Raw genomic sequence first — 22,313 nt, forward strand, 5'->3', positions numbered from 1 at the left:
TCCTGCACTCTGGGTCCACTTTCTGCCTGTCACACGCTCCATTTCACATGACACTTTAAGATAAACGTAGCTCTTTTTTTCACACAAATTATTGTTTTATCCTATCAAATTAAGAATGCCCACATGTGCCCACATGTGCTGCCTAGCTCTTAGTGGGAGCTAGGCAGCACCAGCCAGGTTAACATTTGGTGTGAGCTTTACTGACCTCTCAAAGTTCCTCGTAAAGTGTTGGTAAGTGTCGTTAGCAGTGTGCCAACTAGAGGGGGTGAAAATGGTACTATTGTTATTGATACTGCTGCAATTGAGTGTCTTGACTTGTATAATAGCAATTTTTAGTATTGATTAGTATCTTTTTTTTTTAAATCCCTACCAGTCAGCCTAAATTGTATCTCCCTGGAGCAAGTGTAGAAGGTTTCTAGTAACTGATAGCATACAGTATTGTTAGGAATATCAGATGAATGAGAGAAGAAGATTTAGCTAAGATCTCTTACTGAACTGGAACAGACAAAGTTGCTAATAATGGACTAACATCACTTTAACTTTACCTCTAAGACATCACCCCAATGTTCAAAGGCATCTGAATAGTTGTTTTAAACACTTTAAAAATGAAACTAGAATTTCTTAGTTTCAACATTTGTTTTGCTGTTTTATACTATTTTCAATTAAAATTAATGTTTACATAATGTGTAATTGATATTTTCTTTTACAGTTTTCTTTCAAAAATTTTACATCTGGTTTTCACAGTATGTTATTTGTTTCACACCAGAACAACGCCACACTTTGCTTCTCTCTTCATCACATTGATAAACTCCAGTGGAGTAACAGCCTTAGTATTTGTAAAGGAGAGGGAGAAAGAATTTCCACTCTTAGTTTGCAATACAAAACAATGATCTTTCCAGGCGGCACCATTAAAAGTTAATGTGTGATTCGCACACAGTACTCTATTTAGAGGTTCAGATATTATAACCAAATGTGTCAAAGCAATGAAGTATTGTAAATTTATTTTTTAAAAATCAAAGGCTTTTCTGGAAATTGTAAAATCTAAACTATTTCAAGCTGTCAGTTTGTGTGTGTTTGTGTGTTTCAGAGGTGCTTGTGTACAGCAGCATCAGGCCCTGCGAGCAACTCTGTCTTTGCTCCGCTCCTCTGGCAGCGCGCTCACAGATGTACGGGGTTTCCTCAGCCAACTGACAAGGGCCTGGCAGGCCTTCAGGTCTCAGATAATGCAGCACAACACACAGGTGTACTCAGGTAATACAGACTGTGCATGCACACACACACAACACACACACACTAGTTCAAAGGAGTGTAAGAGAAACAAAGGTTTATATATATGAGAGTCATTTACAGCACAGTAAAGCAGTGCATGTGTTTTTGTAGAGTGCTAAAGTGGACATGAAAGAGGCAGAAAGAGTTGAGCAAATAATCTCTCAACAGGAATAAATATTAGTTTAACTGTGCCGTCAACTCTTTTAGTTCTGAGAGCAGCTCCCACAATGAATGGATCGCAATATGTGTGCGTGTCTGTGTGTTTATAGTTAATACACAAACTCTAACAATCTTTAAAGAGAGGTTAGACAGGATGAAATGTGTGTGCACGTCTTTATGGGTTCATGTGCCTAAAGTCTGTAAACCGATGAACCTCCTACGATAAAATTTAAATAGATGTAAGCAAGTGAAGCAAGACTGCAGGCAGGCATGTGTTTGTGCGTTTTGTGTGTGTTCTGCACTGACAGTAAATGCCTGAAGGAGAGTTAACCTCCGGCTCACCTCATGGGTGGGTCGTTTTCTCTGTGCTGCACGTTCCAAACAGCTGCGAAGTGTAAGCGTGTATGTGTGTGTTTATAGCGGAGAGCAAAAAGAGAGAAGGGGTTTGATGCAGGAAGTCAAAGAAAGTGGTCTACTGTCTGTATTGATGTCGTGTGAGTGTGTTTGCTCAGTGACGTGTTCGTGAAAACAGCTGCTGCACGAACCAACGGATATAATAAACTACACACTGAAGAATGCACGCACTGAGACACAAACACCCCCATGTGGGCTCGTATACACAGTACATATGTTCAATGGAAGCAAATCTTCTGTAAAACAAATATAGAAACCTAATGTCGACGAGGCATTCTCTATTTGTTTTTCTCATCTTTAAAAATAATTCGGCATCTGGGTTTCTGAATATACCAATGCTGCAATTTTATACTTTGTACACAGGCTTACAGACGGGCCGGCCCCTCCCAGGGAAACTTTGTTTGCTAGGCAAAGACATGCGTATTTACTAGCTGGTTGCTGGAGGTTGTTGAATGTCGTCATGTGAAATCAGCTGCAAAGAAGGTGCTGCACCAAAAACATCCTTGTGTTTGTTTTGGTCAAAAACATATTACTGCATAGTCCGCAATAGTTTGGATGGAAGTTTGGATGGAAGACGCGAACTTGAAAATTAGCCACCAAGCAGTAGTGAAACTACTACATTTGCCTTCAAAGTAAAGTTGCTCCTTTTGAAACGTGTTGGTTGCCTTTTACTTTAAAGGCAAACATTCATCTACTTCAGGGCCACTTTTCATAGTTTCACTACTGCTTGGCGAGAAGTGTATTCTTCTACAAAAAGTACGAGCAGCCTGCTAGTAAAGCAGGAAGCGCTGTATACCACTTTAAAAGCAATTTCCCTCCCTTCCCTCACCCCCAACCAATGATAGCAGATGGCTCCCCCTCCCTGAGTCTTGTACTGCCGGATGGTTCTTGCTGTAAAAAGGGAGGTTTTTCTTCCCAAGTGCTTTCTCATAAGGGGTCATCTGATTGTTGGTGTTTTCTCTTAACTTATCAAATAAAGTGGCTTGAGGCAACTGTTGTGGTGATTTGGCGCTATATAAATAAAACTGAATTGAAAGTAGTTGCTGTACCAGTAATTGGCAACTCTATTTCTCCAAGCAGCCAGTGGTCGTCAGGGGATGCCCAACTGGTCTCTAGACCTGTATGACTGCGACTTCAGCAATCGATTTCACAGACAGTCAGCAACAAATCAGCAACTGGTATGGGGGGGGGTGTAGTTATACATATGAGTGTCGGTTCAGTTTACTGACTAAAGTTCACCAGTTGCTGTATGTTTTGGTTTTGTGTAGTTTAAATTTAAGACTAGTATTGTGTCTTTTGTGTGTTGTTACGAAAGCTCAAAATAGGTTACCATGCTGCGCATTATAGTCAAGCTGATAATGTGCATAAGAAAGGCTTTTAACATCTTTATCTGCAACGTTTGATTGACAAGCAAAAATCCCATAATTATTCAACTAGTTCTGGCTCGTTCCAACACCAGCTGGTTAATCAGTGACATGTTTTTAGCCCTACTGTGATACAATTACTGTAATTTCAAAACTGAACCACAAACCCTTTGCCAGTCACCTGAATGCGACTGCAAACTGATATGGGCGTTTGTCGGCTTTTAAACTGTGCTACTTGTCTGTCAGCATTCTGTGGTTAGCGCCGAACAGCAGACGAGCGGAGCAGGTGAGGTGGGGAAGAAGGAGCAGAGGGAAACATAAGGAGGTTGCCCAATGTGAATAGATAAATGTGGTTTATGGTTAGGTGGAAGAGAGGAGGGAGGAGAAGCCTTGAGGGGTGTGGAATTTTACAGAGAAACCAAGATAGAGACACACGGTGAGATTGGAGGAAGAGGAAGACGCGATTAATCCAACTTTACTTTTGTGCAAATGTCAGCAGTTGACTTGTATGACTTGACAGTTAGAGGCGATGGACCCAGAGGTTTGAATGTGTGGGATTTTGGTGGAAACAGACTCGAGTGTCATGTGACTAAGCGTGACTAAAGCCACACAAATGTGCGTGCGTGCTTGTGAGCATGTGTGCGGGTGTGTGTGACCGATCCGTGAACCACATATATCTGCCAACACCGTGGGCCATCCCAACACTCTATAGTATCTATTTCCCTGGGAGCCAACTTTCTACGTGTGTGAGTTGATACAGATAGGAGGAATATAAAAATATCAAATATATGTTCACACAGCTTAGCAAATACTGCCTCCACATCTCTCTGTTTCCATTTCTCAGTCGCTCTAAAGCATTTTAATGTAAACATGGATAAGAATTGTATTGGGGTATAATCAGCTAAAAGTTTATGAATTCCTGTAGGGAGGTATTCAGGTATAGCAGGTTTCTAAAAGACAACTGCAATGCAGTAATAAGCCGTTATTACTGAGCAATTTTCACTTCATAGCACTTACTTTCTCTGAGAACATGTAGTACGCTCCTTGGTGTTCTAGTTAGGTAAAAAAAATTTCGAGGTAGGAACAGTAAACTCCTTCAGGGGTCTTCTGTGCAGCACTTCAATCAGATTTTTTCCCCTGAAGCTGCTGTGGTTCAGAAGGTGGTATGCTTTCATTATGCATAATAAACTAGGCAGACACACAAAATGCATGTGGTATGCTTTAGAATGTGATGTTATAGTAATGTAGACTCCAGTGTGTAAAAATTCCAGTGTGTGCGTGTGTAACTGTAAAGGTAGCTCCAATTTTGCAGGGTCTTAATGTTGCCTTGGCTCCTGTAGTGTAGGTTACTGTAACCTAGCTACGTTATGGGAGTCGGCTAGAGTTATTAGTGGCGTTGCTTGTTTCAGTCCATCCACAGCTTTAGCCTCAGGCTGCGGCAGTTTCTGCGTGTTTGCAAAAGCAGTTGTAAACTGCTGTTTATGTAAATCACATGTAAAAGATGTTGATGCTTTGCCAAAGATAATCTGTAGTTTGAAACATCCTTAGTGTGAACCCCCCCCCCTTTTATCTCCCTCTGAAGGGAGCGGGCTTGCAATCGGTTTCATTTGGTTGCTTGTCTGCCTGTTTGTTAGCAGTCGAGCATTTTAAGATATCATTTGTCAAATTGCTGATTTAATTTTGGTGAAAATCGCTTCCAGGTCAAGATCACAACAAATGTCTAAATCAGTTAAAACTTACTATGTTGCCCACATTTTTTTATGGATTGTTTTCAAAGTTCACAACAATATACTCGGCCTTGGGAGACTAATTTCAAAAAACCATAATCAAGCAATATGTCATGTGGCATGGAGAGATGTGGGTAACGTGCATACGATGCCTTATGACCCACAAAGCAAACTGAAATCATCATATTGCCATAAAAACATCATAAATAAAAATCAAAGTTTTAGTTTAGCCCCTGCACTCTCTCAGTGATTTACCACATCAGTTTATTCTGCAGTTAGATTAGTCAAACTGTAGCTTTGTTTTTTGTCCTGTAACATATTTTTCCCTCCATGGAGTAAATCTTATTCTTGGTGTTTTTAGAGTGCTTTGAGTTCATAGCGTTGTGTTTGTGGTCATAAGAGTTCTTATGTTTTCTGGACTGACTTTCTGATCTCCCCTGGTATTGGGTTTGAATTATTTGCAGAGCTGTACTCACTCAAAGAAAATCTTGGTCAGCTGAAATGTCCCAACACTTCAACCAATGCGTTTTTCACAGGGAGGCGTTACCTCAACATTAAAGCTACCGCAGTGTGTGGTGCGCACTCTACCTCCAAGCCATATTACAGCAAATGAATAATAATTAGGTATAAAAAGCCAGTATACGCTCACTGAATGATTTGACCTCATCACTTTATACTTAAATGTTAGCAGCAGACTCCGAAGTGACCCGTGCCCACCTGCCAATATTGATGCAATTTTCTGAAATTAGAAATATATCAGCTGTTGATCTGAACAGGACAGTTGAGTGTAATGTTGACAGGCCTCATGTCCCAGGGGGAAAAACAGAATCACGATATCATTTTTCCATTTAAATCAGAAGAGGCTTCAGATCCAGCTTGGTCTAAGGGTGGAGCTGCTGCTTCTCACAGAAGCTGTAGCTGGATGCAAATGTCATCTAAACCTATAATTAAACCAAACATATTGACATATGCCAATTCCATCATGTTGACACTCAAGCCCTAAACACAGCCTAACAAAGACAAGTTAGTTCACTGCTCTTGGATGCTCTTCCTTGTTGGTTGTTGAGCTGTTATATGCAAACCGCCGCAAAGTTTCCAGTTGACTACTTGGCCATCTTACTTAACAGAATGGAGCCACATTAACGACTTCTTTGACATTGTTGTTTGCAGCCAAGCAAATGTCGAGAACACATAAACACTAAATACACTGGACCTGGCAGTTTGCGTTAGGTTGGCCGAGTCCAAAGTTGCTGAGGACTGAGGAGTTCTCACATCTTGTCTTGTCCTCCCTTTGCCAAAAATAACAAAACAAATGCTTTTCTTCCTAAACAAAACATCAATGATCGTCCAATCTGGAAGGATGTGGTCAGATGAGAACATATCGACCCAGCCCCACATAACTGGTCAATATGTCAAAGGGAAGAAGTTGTTTATTAAAGTATTGGCGTTCAAAAGCAGTCATGTACTGCTCTGTGGTGTATTATAGAGTAAATAAAATGTTCTGTGACTGCAGCACAGCACAAAGTAAAGAAGCCCCAGTGACAATACAGCGAGGCTATTCTAAAATGTCTGTGGCCAGCTGCTAGTAAGTTGCTGTAATTTTTACAGCCACCTTGTTACACTGTGTGTGTCTTTTTGTTAGCAGCGAGGACACAATAGAAGGGCTGCGGAGAAAGTCAGACCAGCTGGTTCGCTGTCATCGCAAAACCTTTCTGCTCCATCAAGTATTTATACAGCTATTGCTGTTTGGACACGACTGCTGCTGCAGTGTTTATTTGCGAGTCTTTCTGTGCGAGCCTTTTGTCGGGGCTCGTGTTTCAGTGTGTTTGCTGCTTTTCACGCACGCACTTCTTGCCTTTGCTGTGTGTGTGCGCGCGCGTGTCCTTCTGAGCGTGTAGCTGTGCCGCTTTAGCCTGGCAGACCTTGTCATGTCACAGTGACCAGAAAGCAATTACCAGTGTATTGCCAGTTGGAGAAGGACCTCCTACATTCCCCTTTTCCTGCTGAAAGAGCGAGCGAAAGAAAGGGGGAATGGAAGTTAGAGCCAAGATAAGAAACAAAGAGAAAAGGGTGAGAGGGAGAAAACGGAGACACAGAAAGAGAGGAAGCTGGATGAAAAAAAAAGACTGAGAGAAGAGAGACGGTGAAGTGAAAAGAGAGAAAACAAGAGAGGGAGAGAGCAAAGAAAACAAAGACGGGAGCAGGAGAATGTCAGGCTGACATTGGTTTGAGAGCTCTCCAGGCCTGCAGCCACGATACCCTGCCGTACAACGCATTATGTGGCAACGCAACAAAAATGCTATAGAGCTCCACTTCTCCGGCATGATTTCAAAACATCATAAATAACTTGAACTCGATTATGTTTCTACACATTTCTTCATACTGCAGCAGTTATTACAACCTGCAGGAGTTGCTTTTTCATTTTTAAATTTTTGAATATGTAGTACTTATGTAATGTACTAAATTTCCTAATATTAAATTAGCTTTGCTTTAAAGGTGACTCTCATTGTTAACAATAAATAGCCACACACCACAAAAGAAATAACAATATAAGCTTTTTTATCATAGTTATCTGACAAATGTCAGAATTCATGTTTCTAGACAACCATAAAATTTCAGTTTATGCTTTTATTTCCAATTGATTATTGCAGAGCCACAGAACCTAACAGTAGTTCATGCTAATAGTCCTCACGGTTTAACTTGGTGAACAAAGCATTAAAAATCTACAGTTAAGTCCCAAAGTTTTGGTACAGTAACATTTCTTTTGTAGTTTTGAATAAATGGACAATTGACTGACAAGCAGTTTGTATTAGTTTAGACAACCTAATGTTACTTTAAATATAAAGATCATTTTTGACAGTTTTATGGAAGTCTTTTACAGTCAATTACTCCTTAAAGTCTTGAACTCATGATCACCAAATGCTGTGTTTCCTCCCTTGAGATGCTCTGCCAGGCCTTTACTTCAGCCGCCTCCTGTTACTGCTTGTTTGAGTGTCTCTCTGCGTTCAGTTTTGTCTTCGGTAATTCAAAAACATGCGCTATCTGGAGATAAAATGACTGACTTGGCCAATGAAGAATATCCCGTCTTTGCCTCGAGAAATTCTCGGGTTGCTTTTGCGGTACGCTTTGGATCATTATCCATTTGCACCGTGAAACTGAGTCTGATCAGTTTTGTAGCATTTCTCTGAATATGAGCTGAGAGTATTGCTCTATACACTTTACAGTTCGTCCTGCTGCTTCTATCAGCAGAACCATCATCGATAAACACCGGTGGCCCACTTCCACTGGCAGCTGTACATGCCCGTGCTTGCCGATTATGCAATTTATGATTGCAAGCCTTTGTCATTTTATACATATTTAGCTGAAGACGAGGGCTGGTATGCAAATATTTACACTTATGACAGCTACATGCACAGGGATTTTCCAGTGAAAACAGTGGCATGTTATTCACTATTCAGACTCGAAGCATAAATGCTTTTCTCTTGCATGAGAGCCACTCTTGCATGGAGAAAGAAGTCCAGCGCTGCAGTGTTACAAGCTGTTGGCCTGACAAAAGTCTAAATATCTCAGTCAGCCATTTCCACCATGTCCGTTTTTAATACATGTATTCAGTGGCCTGGAAACCGGCAGAATAATGATTGCCCCCCATACCTGTGCAGCACACATCTAGATTAAGCCTTTGTTTAAAGATCCTTTCAAGATTCACGTTTCTCTGCTATTTTATTCTTGTTTTATTTTTTTAATCTAGTGATTTGGTTTTGTCTACATGCTGTATCGAACCACCAAGGTGGCAGTGAAGTAAAGAAGCAGCAGCAATACAGCAGCTCCTTGGCGTCAGACACACAACAACACAGGCTGCCCTACCATATCACTGTTTTACCACTCGAGTCCCAGCTTTCCTGTCAACACGTTCCCGTCTTTCGGCTCTCCCTCTCTTCCTCATGTTCAGCTCGTGGCTATGACTTTTTATTTTAACCAACCCTCGTGTATTTCTCACATCAGCTCTTGTTTATGATACACTACGAGCTTTATTTTGTGTTCTTCCTCCTCCACTTGTGTTTTTTCCTCATTATTACAAATGTCACATTTGCACAGTGTTTTATTTAATGTGAGCCGTCCTCCTTTGCTCAAGTCCAATGAACCATCTGATAGAAAACACGGCCCACTCCGTCGCTCTCATGTACCCCCGGATTGTCTTTATGCAGGATGACTTTTGTAAGCTTTTACCGCATCTTCATCGGATGAAGTAATCGTTTGTGTGTCTGTCTGTGTAAACAGCACTGAGTGAGGAGTTGAAGAATTCCAGCGTGGCGCTTCAGAACACGAGAGAAGAGAAAGAGTGCCTAAGTCAGCAGCTGATGTAAGTGTCTGCAGTATGTGGTAAAACAAACAAAACACACACACACAAACACGCACGCAAACACGTGCACCGATGTGGACGCAGGTGATCCGTGGTATTTGAAATATGCCGGGTAAAGAGCAGGTCACTGCAAGGCTTTTACTCTACACATAACTTCCCTCAGCCAAGTGCAGCCTCACTGACTCCACCCAGACCAGGAAATGCTCACTGTCTGCATACCAGGCTTGTCAGGTTGCAACACCAGAGGATTTTACTGTAAAGACTAAAACAAAGGTCTGCTCAGAGGATAAATACATGATATGTAGAAAATAGCTTTCTCAGGAGTGACTGTTTTTTTGTTTTTGTAGTCCATCCAGAAACTGGGTGTTGGTGTTTTATTTTAGTAACACAATCCATAGACGTCATTGACATAATGCTGTAGTTGTTACATTCTGACACTTTAAAATATGTCATATTGTACATTTATTTATTTTTTATTGCCATCACATATTTCTGTCTGTTTGCACATACACATACCTCAATTCCTCCACTTTCCTTTAGGAAAGCACTTTATTAATTGTGACTGTAGTTTTTAGCTTGTCTTTTTTAATAAATAAAAAAAATGCAACATTTTAATCAGACAAATAGCTAAAGCTGTACGTAATGTTATTATGTGGTGCTGTTGGAGGAGCTTTTTGATGAGCAGATGAGAACAAGTTGTGATTTTATGACTCAGGATGATAGTTGGCTCATATGCCGCTTTAGGCTTTCAAAAGTTGTTTTCTTTAAGAACATGAGGAACTGGGTCCAACTGTGCCAAACCCAGAGAAACTATGCAGTTCCTGCCAGTCTTCAGGTTTTGACAACTCTTGGGTTTATTGCGCTTCAGAGGAGTGTGAGTAAGATTGTTAATTTAGGTGAGATATATCATGTTCATCGTTTTACAGACAAAGTAAAGCAATTTATTGCACTCGCATTGTAAAAAAGAGCAGCTCGGGATGATAGAATAGTGTTTATAACATGACGGCAAATTTATTTTTTCAGGGTGGAAATCTTTTGTGGTGCTCAAATAGTTTTGAGAAATAAAGAGGTTATACACACACAATACGGTAATATTATGTTGAAGCACAGTACGTATCACTCCGCGAGGCTCCTGCCTACGGTAGCCGTAATGCTCCGACAATCCATCAAGCAGTCCGGGTTCGTAGCTTAGCAAAGTCGTACTAAAACATTTGACAGATTTTTGAGCGCCGTGTACCACATAAAATCGTTTCGAGGTCAGTAAACACAACCAGAATTCATACATAAGGGGCACTGTCGATTTTCAGGAAAATCAATGGATTGATTTTAAGTGTGCCGTATTTTCCAAAAAAACACGGTAATAACGACGTCCCGCTAGCATGCGCTAACAAAAATAGTGCTTTGTTGTGTATCTGAGTACACCACTGAAGTTGCAGCATTTTTACAAACCAATTCTAACAATCTGCTTTCGCCGCCATGCTTTTTCCGCTGTGTGCGTATGACAACAAAGGCACTGCGCATGCGCGTTTTACCCATATTCTATCGCAATATTTCATTTTTCTATCGTTGCCCAACATTTTACCGGTATTACCGTGAACAGTATGATACTGCCCAGCCCTACCACTTACCATGCCAGAAGTCAGCCAGCAGTGCCAGCTTGATACCAGATCTGGGCCAGACCTGCTTGCTATGTGGGAACTAGAGGATTGTGAATAGCTGTGGTTGTTATATTGTGCATTGGTTCAATTGATGTTCCTAACGAAAGGTGGCTGTGTTTATGAGCATTTAAGTCTAGATTATGAAATAAGGTAGAAAAGGTGTGCCCGAGTTTTTTTGTTTGGCATCTTTTCCAGTTATATCAGGCAAAACATTTTCCCGCTCCGTTAATTCTGTTGCACTGTTGTCAGTGTTATGAATGATATCTGTCTGATTTCCATAAAGCTGCCCGTGTGTGGTGGAGAGCGGTACAGACCTGCAGCAGCATATTTTCCTTTTGCAGATTCACCTGTGCTCTGGAATCATGTTCAATAAAATCTTGTATAAGAACCTCCGTGAGAGCACTCGAAATGGGTCATGGAAGAGGCTTTCTTTCAGCGTGACAGTAACCGGAGACATCCCAACAAGGCAACAAAGGAGTGGCTAAAGAAGAAGCACTTAAGGTCATGGAGTGGCCTAGCCAGTCTCCAGACCTCAGTCCTGTAGAAGATCTGTAGACGGAGTTGTAGATTTCAGTTGTCAGCCAAGAAACCTAAAGGTTTTAGAGAGTTTCTGTGAGGAGTGGGCTAAAAGATGTGTGCAAACCTGGCGACCAACTACAAGAAACATCTTATCGCTGTGCTCGTCAACAAGGGTTTCTCCACCAATGAATGAATGAATGAATGAATGAAGTCATGTTTTGCTTGGAGAACAATACTTTTTTCTCACAATAATATGGAAATTTATAACATTTATATAATGCGTTTTTCTGGATTTTTGGTTAATATTGTGTCTCTCTCTATTACATTGAAAGTAAAATTATAGATTAACAGTAGAGGAGCTTGTTTCAGACAGGGGCTAGACTGAGGGGCTGGGACCAGTGTGGGAGAAATAAGGAACTCTCCAAAGTCCCAGGATATGGAACTAAAAACGAGTACAATAATTCTGCTTTAATTACATGTTTTATTAAAATTCAGTCTGTTTACTAAAATGATCAGTCCACCGAATTTCACCTTGGCTAATGTTTTCCAGCTCATGAGTGTTTAGCTCTTGGATAAAGGAACAGTTGCCGGCCATCCTGCTGTCGACAGGCTTTCCACTTCTGCCACTGAGTTGACAGCCTCAGTCATTCTCTGCTCTGCTCGTGATTCCAGATCTGAGATAACCATGTTTCAGTTTTGCATTCAGTGAAATGGCACTTCTTCTTTGCAGGTGTTTTATTGCCATGTTTGACAAGTTCTGCCATAAGCCACAGGTGTATAAATACACTGAACAAAAATATAAACGCAACACCTTTGTTACTGCTCCCATTCCCCATGGGATGGACGTAGAGACCTAAAATTCATTCCAGATACACAATATAACCATCCCTCCCAAACAGTGGTCACAAATCAGTCCAAATGTGTGGTAGTGGGCACATCTGCCATATTGAGATAATCCATCCCACCTCACAGGTGTGCCACATCAGGATGCTGATCTGACATCATGAGTAGTGCACAGGTGTACCTCAGACTGCCCACAACAAAAGGCCACCCTGGAATGTGCAGTTTTGTCTCACAGCAAAATGCCACAGATGCCACAAGCAATGAGGGAGCGTGCAATTGGCATGCTGACAGCAGGAATGTCAACCAGATCTGTCGCCCGTGCATTGAATGTTCATTTCTCAACCATAAGCCGTCTCCACAGGCGTTCCAGAGAATATGGCAGCACATCCAACCGGCCTCACAACCGCAGACCTCGTGTAACCACACCAGCCCAGGACCTCCACATCCAGCAGGTTCACCTCCAAGATCGTCTGAGACCAGCCACCCAGACAGCTGCTGGAACAATTGGTTTGCACAACCAAACAATTTCTGCACAAACTGTCAGAAACCGTCTCAGGGACGCTCAACTGCATGCCCGTCGTCCTCATCGGGGTCTTGACCTGACTCCAGCTCGTCGCCGTAACAGACTTGTGTGGGCAAATGCTCACATTCGATGGCGTCTGGCACATTGGAGAGGTGTGCGCTTCACGGATGAATCATGGTTCACATTGTTCAGGGCAGATGGCAGCTGAGAATGTCCCAGTTCTTGCATGGCCAGCATACTCACCGGACATGTCACCCATTGAGCATGTTCGGGATGTGCTTGACCGGCGTATACGACAGCGTGTACCAGTTCCCACGAATATCCAACAACCTCGCACAGCCATTGAAGTGGAGTGGACCAACATTCCACAGGCCACAATTGACAATCTGATAGACTCCATGCGACGATGTGTTGCACTGCATGAGGCAAATGGTGGTCACACCAGATACTGACCGGATCTGGGTCCCCAGACCCCCAATAGCGCAAAAAACTGCACATTCCAGGGTGGCCTTTTGTTGTGGGCAGTCTGAGGTACACCTGTGCACTACTCATGATGTCAGATCAGCATCCTGATGTGGCACACCTGTGAGGTGGGATGGATTATCTCAATATAGCAGATGAGCCCACTACCACACATTTGGACTGATTTGTGACCACTGTTTGGGAGGGATGGTTATATTGTGTATCTGGAATGAATTTTAGGTCTCTACGTCCATCCCATGGGGAATGGGAGCAGTAACAAAGGTGTTGCGTTTATATTTTTGTTGAGTGTAGAACATACACACATGCAGTTGTGTAAATTGGACAACAAAAAGAAACATTTGCATCCCTTTGTAAAACCTCACAGAGCTTTTTGCTTCCTGCCTTTAGCCTTAAAGATAAAGATACGCAACAAAATGGAGCAGGATGTTCGGTTAAAATTAATAATTTCTCAAACCCTCATGAGTCCCACGAGGATGTGTTCAGGAACATCAGTCTTTTTCTTCCCAGCAGGAGGACGACATTTATTGCTGTGGTAAAATGTCTTTTTACAGCTGTTTGATAAGCTGTGACTTGGCAGCGACGTTTCATCAAGCACAAACAGTGTTTTCACATGCACACTTTAACTGCTCACTGCAGGTCAAATTTTCCCATCGATTACCTTTTTTAACCTTCGAAAAAATATTCACTACAACATGTTCTCCAATACTTCATGAAGAAAAATACAGAATTACCATTATTTACAAAGCAAAGGACAAAAACAATGAAATTGAGGATAAGAAACAAGAACAGGAGAAAAGATGCACAGAAATTCAGAGTAAAATCCAAGCAATGGTGAGCAAAAATACCAATTTGAAAGGACTATATAACAAAGCACAGTAAACACTGAAATGCAAGAGGAGAAGTGACGACAAGAGAAAAAACAAACTATCCAGTCTACACTTCAAGAACTGCAGAGGAGACATCAAGAGTTGCTGGGCATCCAAGACAAAGTACAACAAACAAACCACAACATGCATGAGGATAAGAAAGTTCAAGAAGAAAAATATAAAGAGCTGCAAGAGAAACAGTAAGAACTCCAAGAAAAGCATGAAAAAATCATGAAAAATTAAAGGGCTGGAGAAAATTTGAGTTACAACACAAAGAACTTATTATTGAGATGACAAATCTCATAGCACAGAACAAAAGTCTACAGGAAAAGTGCCTGAAAAAGAAGAAGCACTTCAGGTTTTCCAGAAGAAGGACTCTGCTGCTTCTTCACTTCAGCCTGGACAAGAGAAACCTCATCTTCCTCCAACAGGAGCAAACTTTACAATAAATGATGCAAATAAATTCACCGTGCTTCAGGATTTATTCAATGCTAATCGGGTTTAGAAACATTACTGATGGTACTGAATGTAATATATGCAGAATGATTGAGATTGTGGAATTAATTCATAATTATTCTGTAGCGTGTGGGTCTGTGAAACACGTATCATGTGCATAAGAAAACCCCAAACACACAAAAAGGAAGGATCATCTTCAGAAAGCCTGGAGAACTATTGCTCATTGCGGTTCAAGACTTTTGCACTGCACTGTACACAGCAGTGTGAATATAATTCAAGGTTAACATTCACTGATGTCACTGGTGCGTATTTAGAATTAAAAACATGCTTAGATACTGGTCCCCAGTTACAAGTCTGTTTGCAATCAATCGCAAAGAATATTATATTTCTTCAGGGAAACTGAAGAAAGCAAACAGTTTACTGTGGTGCACAAATAATAGTTTTCCTGTGTTTCTTTCCATGTCCGTGTCCTCTTCTCTTCGACTGCTTTTGCATGAAACGGATCGTTCTCATTCTGTACTTTTGTGTTTTATTTTTAAGCTAATTCCATCTGACCCGCTGCCCTCTTTCTTGCCATAAAAACTGCTCACGCCTCTGCATGCTTGCATGTGCCCAACCTTAATTTGACTTTGTGGCCACGCATGTGGAACGTGCACATCCATCTAACACAGGGATGAATGCAGAGACAGAGATGACGGAGGCGAGGTTTGCAATCTGACGCGACCTGACATATGGAGATAGAATGCTACAGGGAGAATCAGCCTTAAGGACATGTTGCATGATGAGTTAGGTGAGAAGGATCAGGCAAATATGTTCAAGTCTAAGACTTTATTGCATGATAAAGGGTGTGTGTGGAGATGATGACAGAGAAACAGGGGCTGACATGTAGGTATCTGAGCAGTTCCTCACTGTTGTCAATTACAATGGTAGCTGTAGGCCAGTTTGGCACGTCAACTGTCTGAACATGTTTTGTAAATTTGCTTGAATATTTATCAAAACTGGGTATATTTATTTTTGTATCTTGGTATCATATTTCTTGCTTTAATCTTTTTTTTTTTTTACCTGGAAATCAAATGAAGTGCTTCTCGAATAAAAGTACAAAGTGCCTTAAGTGTAATATTGAGTAAACGTTACGTCAGTTAATTCAGGAATAATTGTGTTAGTCTTGATAAAAATTCATCTTGCTTTGCTTAAAAAAGTGCCAGTGTTAAAAAACAAAACCAAACAAGTTATATTCATTCATAAATAATGTTATTATTACTAATGCTGCCGATTTTGTTATTAAGTAAGTATTATAAGAAAGTGCAATAGAGAATATTTTCAGTTTTATTAATTTAAATCCCGATGCATAAATATAACAGCTGATTTTAACTGCTGTGTGGTTTGCATGTTCTAAACAAGTTGTTAAACACTGCATGGGTGTGCCACAGATTTGTGCTCTACTTGAACGAATGTCGCTGGTTAGAAATAACAATGAGCACAAGGGAGTGATTAATCTGTTTCGTGTGTGGCAGACAGTCAGCCGAGGTCAAGACTGAGGTCCAGATGGGACGTCTGAGTCGACCCTCCTTTCACTGTCCGCTTGACGCTGACTAAAATGCCCACAGACGCTGTTTTGTGGGAGTTTATGGGCGTCTCTGTGCATCCTGAATCCTTTTAGTCTCAACTTGTATCTTCACATCTCCAGAGCATGTTGGACCCTCGATTCACTCTTGATATTTAAGAGCAAAAAAATAATAATCTGTGTGTAAAAGCCATCGCCATGACAACTCCCCAACCTTTGACGCACACCTCAATCAGACATCCACACCTGTTTTGCTTCTGTGGCACTATCTGGTTGCTTTGGAAACACACATATCTGAGGACAGTCCACAGCTGTGGAATGTTTTTTTGATCTTGCTGTGCATTCTGACCAGCCAAGGGCAGCTTGTTCTCTCATTTGCAAACAAAGTGACTTACAGACTTTTAGGATACTTTTATCACCTTCCTTTCATCCAAAAATAACGCTAATTTATAATACACTGTGCATGCAAACTCTGCTCCTTGTGTGGATTAACTTTTATTAATCTGATTTATGACTCACGCTACTGGCTATGTATCATCTGTCAGCATTTGTCAGTGCATCACAGAGAGCTTCACAAACCTCCGCCTATATCTCAGGATGAGTCGTTTAGAAGAGGTGTTGGGAAGAGTCCTGCTGCTTTCTGATTGACAGGAGACGCCGAGCTCGTCCTTTCATCAGAGGACGAACACATGGCTCATCCAACGCAGACGCAGGCCCGGTTAAAAGGATGGATTAGTTGGAAGAGAGGGTTAGATGAAAGATGGGATAGGACGCATGGAGCACGAGAGGAAAGATGAAAGAGTGGTTGGTGAAATGAGTGAAGGTCAAGAGAGAAAGAGCAAAGGATTGATGTGATTGATGTGAAACAGCTTGTTTTCATAAGGATGATGCACGCTGGCTGCCCTGTGTATGTGTGTGCCCGCATGTGTGCATTAAAGCCAGTGTGTGTGCATTATGTCATATGTCTGTGTGGTTATTGGCAGTAGTATAGCGACTGCTCTCAGGATGCCCCGTTTCCCACGAGTTCTCTGACACAGAAACAGATTTTTTTCTGTCTTTTTTTTCCACCCTCACCACACTCTGCTGTTTATCACATGCTAGATAAAAATCAGCCACAGCCCTTTGAGAAAGAAGACTTTTTTTTCTTTCCTCTTCCCTTTTCAAATTCAAAAGAAATCTCACTCTTTTGTAAGCACACACCACAAAAATAAATGCATTTCCCTAATGTTGCAAGTGTCTGCTTTCCTGTGACCGGTTGCCAAGAACAACACCACTCTGAGTCAGCATTTCAGTTTTGGTGTTGCGATTCACCACATCCTCCATTGACTGCCACCTGTCCTGCTTCAGGCCCGATCGGCAGCAAACCGTGCGCAGTTTTGGTCACTCGAATATTTTCCTGGTCTGCTTCACTTTTACGAGGCATTCCTGAACTGTGTGACACATCTAATTACGCAGGGGAACGAAATGTGCCCACGAAGGACGGGCGAAGATTAATGTGATTCCATCAGTCAACCAGCTGAAGCCTGCAAACATGTGACGGCTCTGATCTGAATGCTACGTGCTGTCAGGCTGTGATTGCGCATGCCACATCTGCTGTGGTTACTTTGATTAAATCTTGCACAACCAGGAAGCTTTTTCACCTCGTTTCAAGTTCGTGCAGGGTTTACCGATAGTGACATAACTCGGTCCACTCAGTGGGAAAAACTATTAAGGGATTTTGTTGTTTTTATTCTGAACCCATCTCCCCTCCCCTGGAGGAACTTTCCTGGAATCCTCATGTTGTGATCGTAACCTGCTTCTGACACATCTACTGATAATATGTGATAATAGATTCTTCTGACTCTCACTTTGTTTCCATGTGCAAACTGTGTGCACCACATGCCTGTAGCCACAAATGTGCCCAAAGTCCTCCAGCGCTCTCACGGAGCACTGTGGACTTGACTGCACTTTGAAGCCTGCAAAGTCACAAAGAAAACACCACCGACCACCATTTTACTCTCTCTCTCTCTCTCAGTCATCCTTCTCTCCTTCAAAGGCCCTTTTCACCTCAGAGGAAAAAGAGTCAGGAACAGGAGACCGGGAGATAAAGAATAGAAAGAACGGAAACAGCAGTTGAGAGTAAGATATTGTGAGATAGATATCATGTCATCTCTGACCTTGAAAACACAAAGGGAGGGAGAGTGAGAGGGTCAAGGCATAGTAGTTTGTAAAGTATGAATTGTATTATGCTGTAGCTGAATAGAAAGAATGCAGGAGGTCTGTTCCAAATCATCGGTAGATGCCCGGGAAGAAAAGAAGGTTAAGAAAAAAAAAGAGCAAGCGAGAGAGAGAATGGGATGGAGATGTGTGAGTGTGATAGAAGGTACAAAGAGCGGGAGGCTGATAACTGGAGCCAGACAGCTGCGAGTGTTACTCTCATTATGTGTCTGTATTTGTGCTTCTGTCTGTGACTAACATTCGCATACTTTCACTGGCTGCTAATCACATTCACACCTTACGTGTCACCCTGAACTCATCTCTCCGCCATGGATTTAATGTGGTTGTCGGGCATTAGCTGCCGTTACTGTGTTGCCTTTTCTTTTCTTTTCTTTTTTTTTTATATAGTTTTAGACGTACATCTCAGGGGGAAAGCTGCCATTTTTGCAGGGTCAGAGCTGTTAGTCCCCAAGCATTGGCTTGACAAATAATCAGAAAGGTCAGGCTAAAGCCACACTTTTAAAACTTTGCTGAAATTACAGTTGGTTTAGGCCTGCACATTCTCATTCAGGTGTCTGTGCGAAGCATTTAGACATATTTCATGTTGCTTTTAGAGCTTGAACTGTTACTAAAAAGCAATCAAATCACTCATGAAATGCAGATTACAGAACTTATAGAGTGAGGAGCTGCTCCGGCTGTGAATCCACTTTTGTTGAAATGTACAAATAATTCCAAAGTGTTTGTCAGGGGAAAAAAACAAAATCTGTCTCACTGGAAGTGAAAACAGGCCGCCTCCCTCTGAGCTCAGACATGCAGGCCTTCTCAGTCTATATCCTCGTTGCGTGTGTTTGCAAGGTCACAGGGCTAGACAGCCGAAAACATACTGGCACGCACGCATACACCCAAACACATTAACTGATCATGCCGCCAGAGAGGGGATTAGACTGAGAAGCCGGCAGGGTTAGGGGGGTTAGGGTAAAGTATGTGTGTGTCTGTGTATGTGTATGCATGGAAGGTAGGAGTATCACACACTGTCATGGCACGCACTATTAGAATTAAAGCCGATTTACTTTCTCGAGAAGAGGCAGCAGCTGCCCATAGAACAAGAGGTGATCTAAAAAACACCATCTAAATTTTTTTTTTACATTAAAATCACAACATAGCAACTCAATTTAGTTGCAAACTGACAGACAGCAGCACTTTTTTGAGCTCGAAGAGTTACAATATGCTTGAACTTTTGCTGATCCCAGAGGGAGGATTCATTGTTAAGCTTGGCTTCTTCCACATGGAGATTCAAGTCAAGGAGTGCGCAGAATAGCAGCTGTATTGATTTGGCATCTTGCTCAAGTACTCTACAGTGACACTCGAGATTGTAAAAAACATACCCAGGGAATATGGATTTCCTTCTGGCTGAATGTGAACTGTGGGTATGGGAGTTAATGCTTGCTATATTAGATCTATGCTCATAAATTGGTCATAAATGTATTTACTCAACAAATGGTGGAAATGATCACCTGTGCCATGTGCTTTTCGTCTCCAGAGAGCAGAAGAGACGGAGTGAGGAGCAGCTGTCCCAGCTAGAAGACTCTGAAAAGGAACACAGAGGAAAGCTCCTCAGGTTTGCTCCTCTTTCTGTTTCTCCACGCTCCAACTTTCCCACAACCACAACTCTCATCCCACTCATTCTTCTCCAATTATTCTCTTCCTGTGCTCCTTCTCCTTCCTCCCAAAGAGAGGTGGCTGTATAACTGTTGGCCCTTGGATCATTTGTGGAGATCTTAGGCTCCATAAAGTGCCGGCGACACAGCCAAAGCTCGTGTGAGGCTGGCACGACAGATGGAAGCACTTCTTAGTTGCCGGGGAATCACGTTTCACACACACACACACACGCGCATCCGTAGACATACTGTACAGTAGCTATGCCGAGGTAAAGCAGTAGTCCGTCACACTAACACACATGTGTGTCACACTCACACAACCCACATGTGTATACCCACAAGGCCTCTCATCTTTCCATGCAGGCGATAAATGTAGGGTGTGTATTTTTTCACATGGTATTTGCTGGTATTCCCGTTCTAAGATGCTGGCAGCCTGATGCGTTCAATTACACCGTCGATTTATTTCCCCTCCCACACTGAAGCCTCTGATCTAACCTGAAAATGTAACAGGAGACAGCAATTTACTAAACTGCCCCAAAAATGGAGACCATAGGTACCAAAAGACAATGTTTATCTGGTCAAAACACTTTGGCTTCTGCAGGGAAACCAATGAGTGCCTGCTTTCTAACGCTGCAGGTACTGATTTCGAAATTGAACTTCAATCTGTGAATCTGTCCAGTTACGCTTGCTTCACGTAGTTTGAAATAGGTTTATTTGAATGTCCCTGCAATTTCCTTTAATATGTTCCTTTAAAGCAGATAAAAGCGAGAACAGACAAGAGAATCCATATCTTTCTGTGTTTGACACCACTTTAGAGCTCTGTTTTTCTTTGTCAGCCCATCTCATTCTCTGTTTTCTCAAAAACACTTGATCCTGCTTGTCTGCCTCCTAATAAAGCATCGAGATCTGTGACCAACGTAGATAGTGCACCTGCCCGTTCATTATTTTTCTCCTGTGTTTTTTCATGAATGAACAGTCAAGTAAATTTGGTACTCTGGACCAGAGATGGATACGGTAATCTGATTACTTTTTTCAAGTAACCAGTAAAGCAATGGATTACTATTGCAAAAAAGTAATTGGATTACTGTTACTCTCCCGTAAGCAAGCTGTGTTACTGCGTTGCTAAACCGTGATTTTGTTTGTGAGAGTGTCTCATGACAATGACGTACGAGCGTGCGACGTCCGTGACAACAACAGACGTGTGTAGAACAACAATGGATAATCTGGAGTGTGGGGGAGAGTACGACCATGCAGTGCTTAAAGCTTGAAAGTACTGACATTACTTTGAGTTTGCTTCTGTGAAAGGTGACAAAAACATTAGTGTCTGCTTTTTAACTGTCTGCGGGAAGCAAAAGATTTAACTTCAAATCTGAGCGAGCACCGAGCACGCTGCTACGGGAATGTGAAATTCACAGAGAGACACCCGGATCTCCCCACTGACATGACCGCTCCTGCTTAACAGGTGAAGATGGATTTAACAGCGACAGGACTTAGTGCTGTTGAATCTTTGATTTTATTTATTTTTTCTGTGTTTTACTTGCATCTATTTGAAAGAGCGAGTGTAAACACAAAAAAGTATTTTATTTTATATGCTGGAGAATGCAGAAAATAGGTTTAAATGGTAAACAAATTTCCCCCAGTCAGAGAATGTTGCATATAATTGAATTTTTGCTTGATGCAATGTGCATAAAGTTAAAAGATTAAAACTAATAAAGGAGGAAACATCATTTTCTAATTGGTGCATGGAAACGTTCTTACCCTGCACAAAGGACAAGGAAGACGTGATCTGTCAGCCCCGAATAGAAACTCCTCATATGAAATTGAAAAAAAAAACCTGACTCTCCAGCACCCATAGCACAGTGCCAAGAAATTAGACTCGGAGTGATGACATCTGGCAATGATTGAAGTCCTTTTTAATGGAAGATAATAACATTTAAGATATGATAAGAGGTAATGGAATATGTACGTTTGCAGTTATGTGGGCGTTGCACCAGTCTCTTGAGTTGAAGACAGAGCTGAGTGTGAAGCTCATCGATCTACGTCCCCACCTGCACCCATGGTCACGAGCCAAAAGAATGGGATCGTGGATACAAGTGGCGCAAATGAGCTTCCTCCATAGCGTGGCTATGCTTTCCCTCAGCTGTAGTATTTATTTCCTTTACATGCCTGCTTTTGTAGTCATGAACACAGTGTTTTAGACAGCTGTATATACTGTCCAAAAGGCAATAATAATAATCAGATTGATTATTGTTGT

At 41.7% G+C, this 22,313-nt stretch overlaps 1 protein-coding gene across 4 annotated transcripts in view; it reads left to right on the forward strand.

The window, feature by feature from the left end:
* Positions 1–22,313, forward strand: part of lekr1 (Leucine-, glutamate- and lysine-rich protein 1) — a 195,063-nt gene that overhangs the window by 61,479 nt on the left and 111,271 nt on the right. For all 4 annotated transcript variants that reach the window (XR_014270618.1, XM_082501792.1, XM_082501793.1 and 1 more), the window contains 3 exons: positions 1,088–1,251; positions 9,212–9,293; positions 19,942–20,019. Coding sequence is in view for 3 of the 4 variants with exons in the window: in XM_082501792.1 (XP_082357918.1) it covers positions 1,088–1,251; positions 9,212–9,293; positions 19,942–20,019 (324 nt within the window). In the remaining variant the exon portion in view is untranslated. The remainder of the gene's footprint in view (positions 1–1,087; positions 1,252–9,211; positions 9,294–19,941; positions 20,020–22,313) is intronic.

This window comes from Aulonocara stuartgranti, assembly GCF_965226115.1.
Source record: "Aulonocara stuartgranti genome assembly, chromosome: 14".
Classification (NCBI taxonomy): domain Eukaryota; kingdom Metazoa; phylum Chordata; class Actinopteri; order Cichliformes; family Cichlidae; genus Aulonocara; species Aulonocara stuartgranti.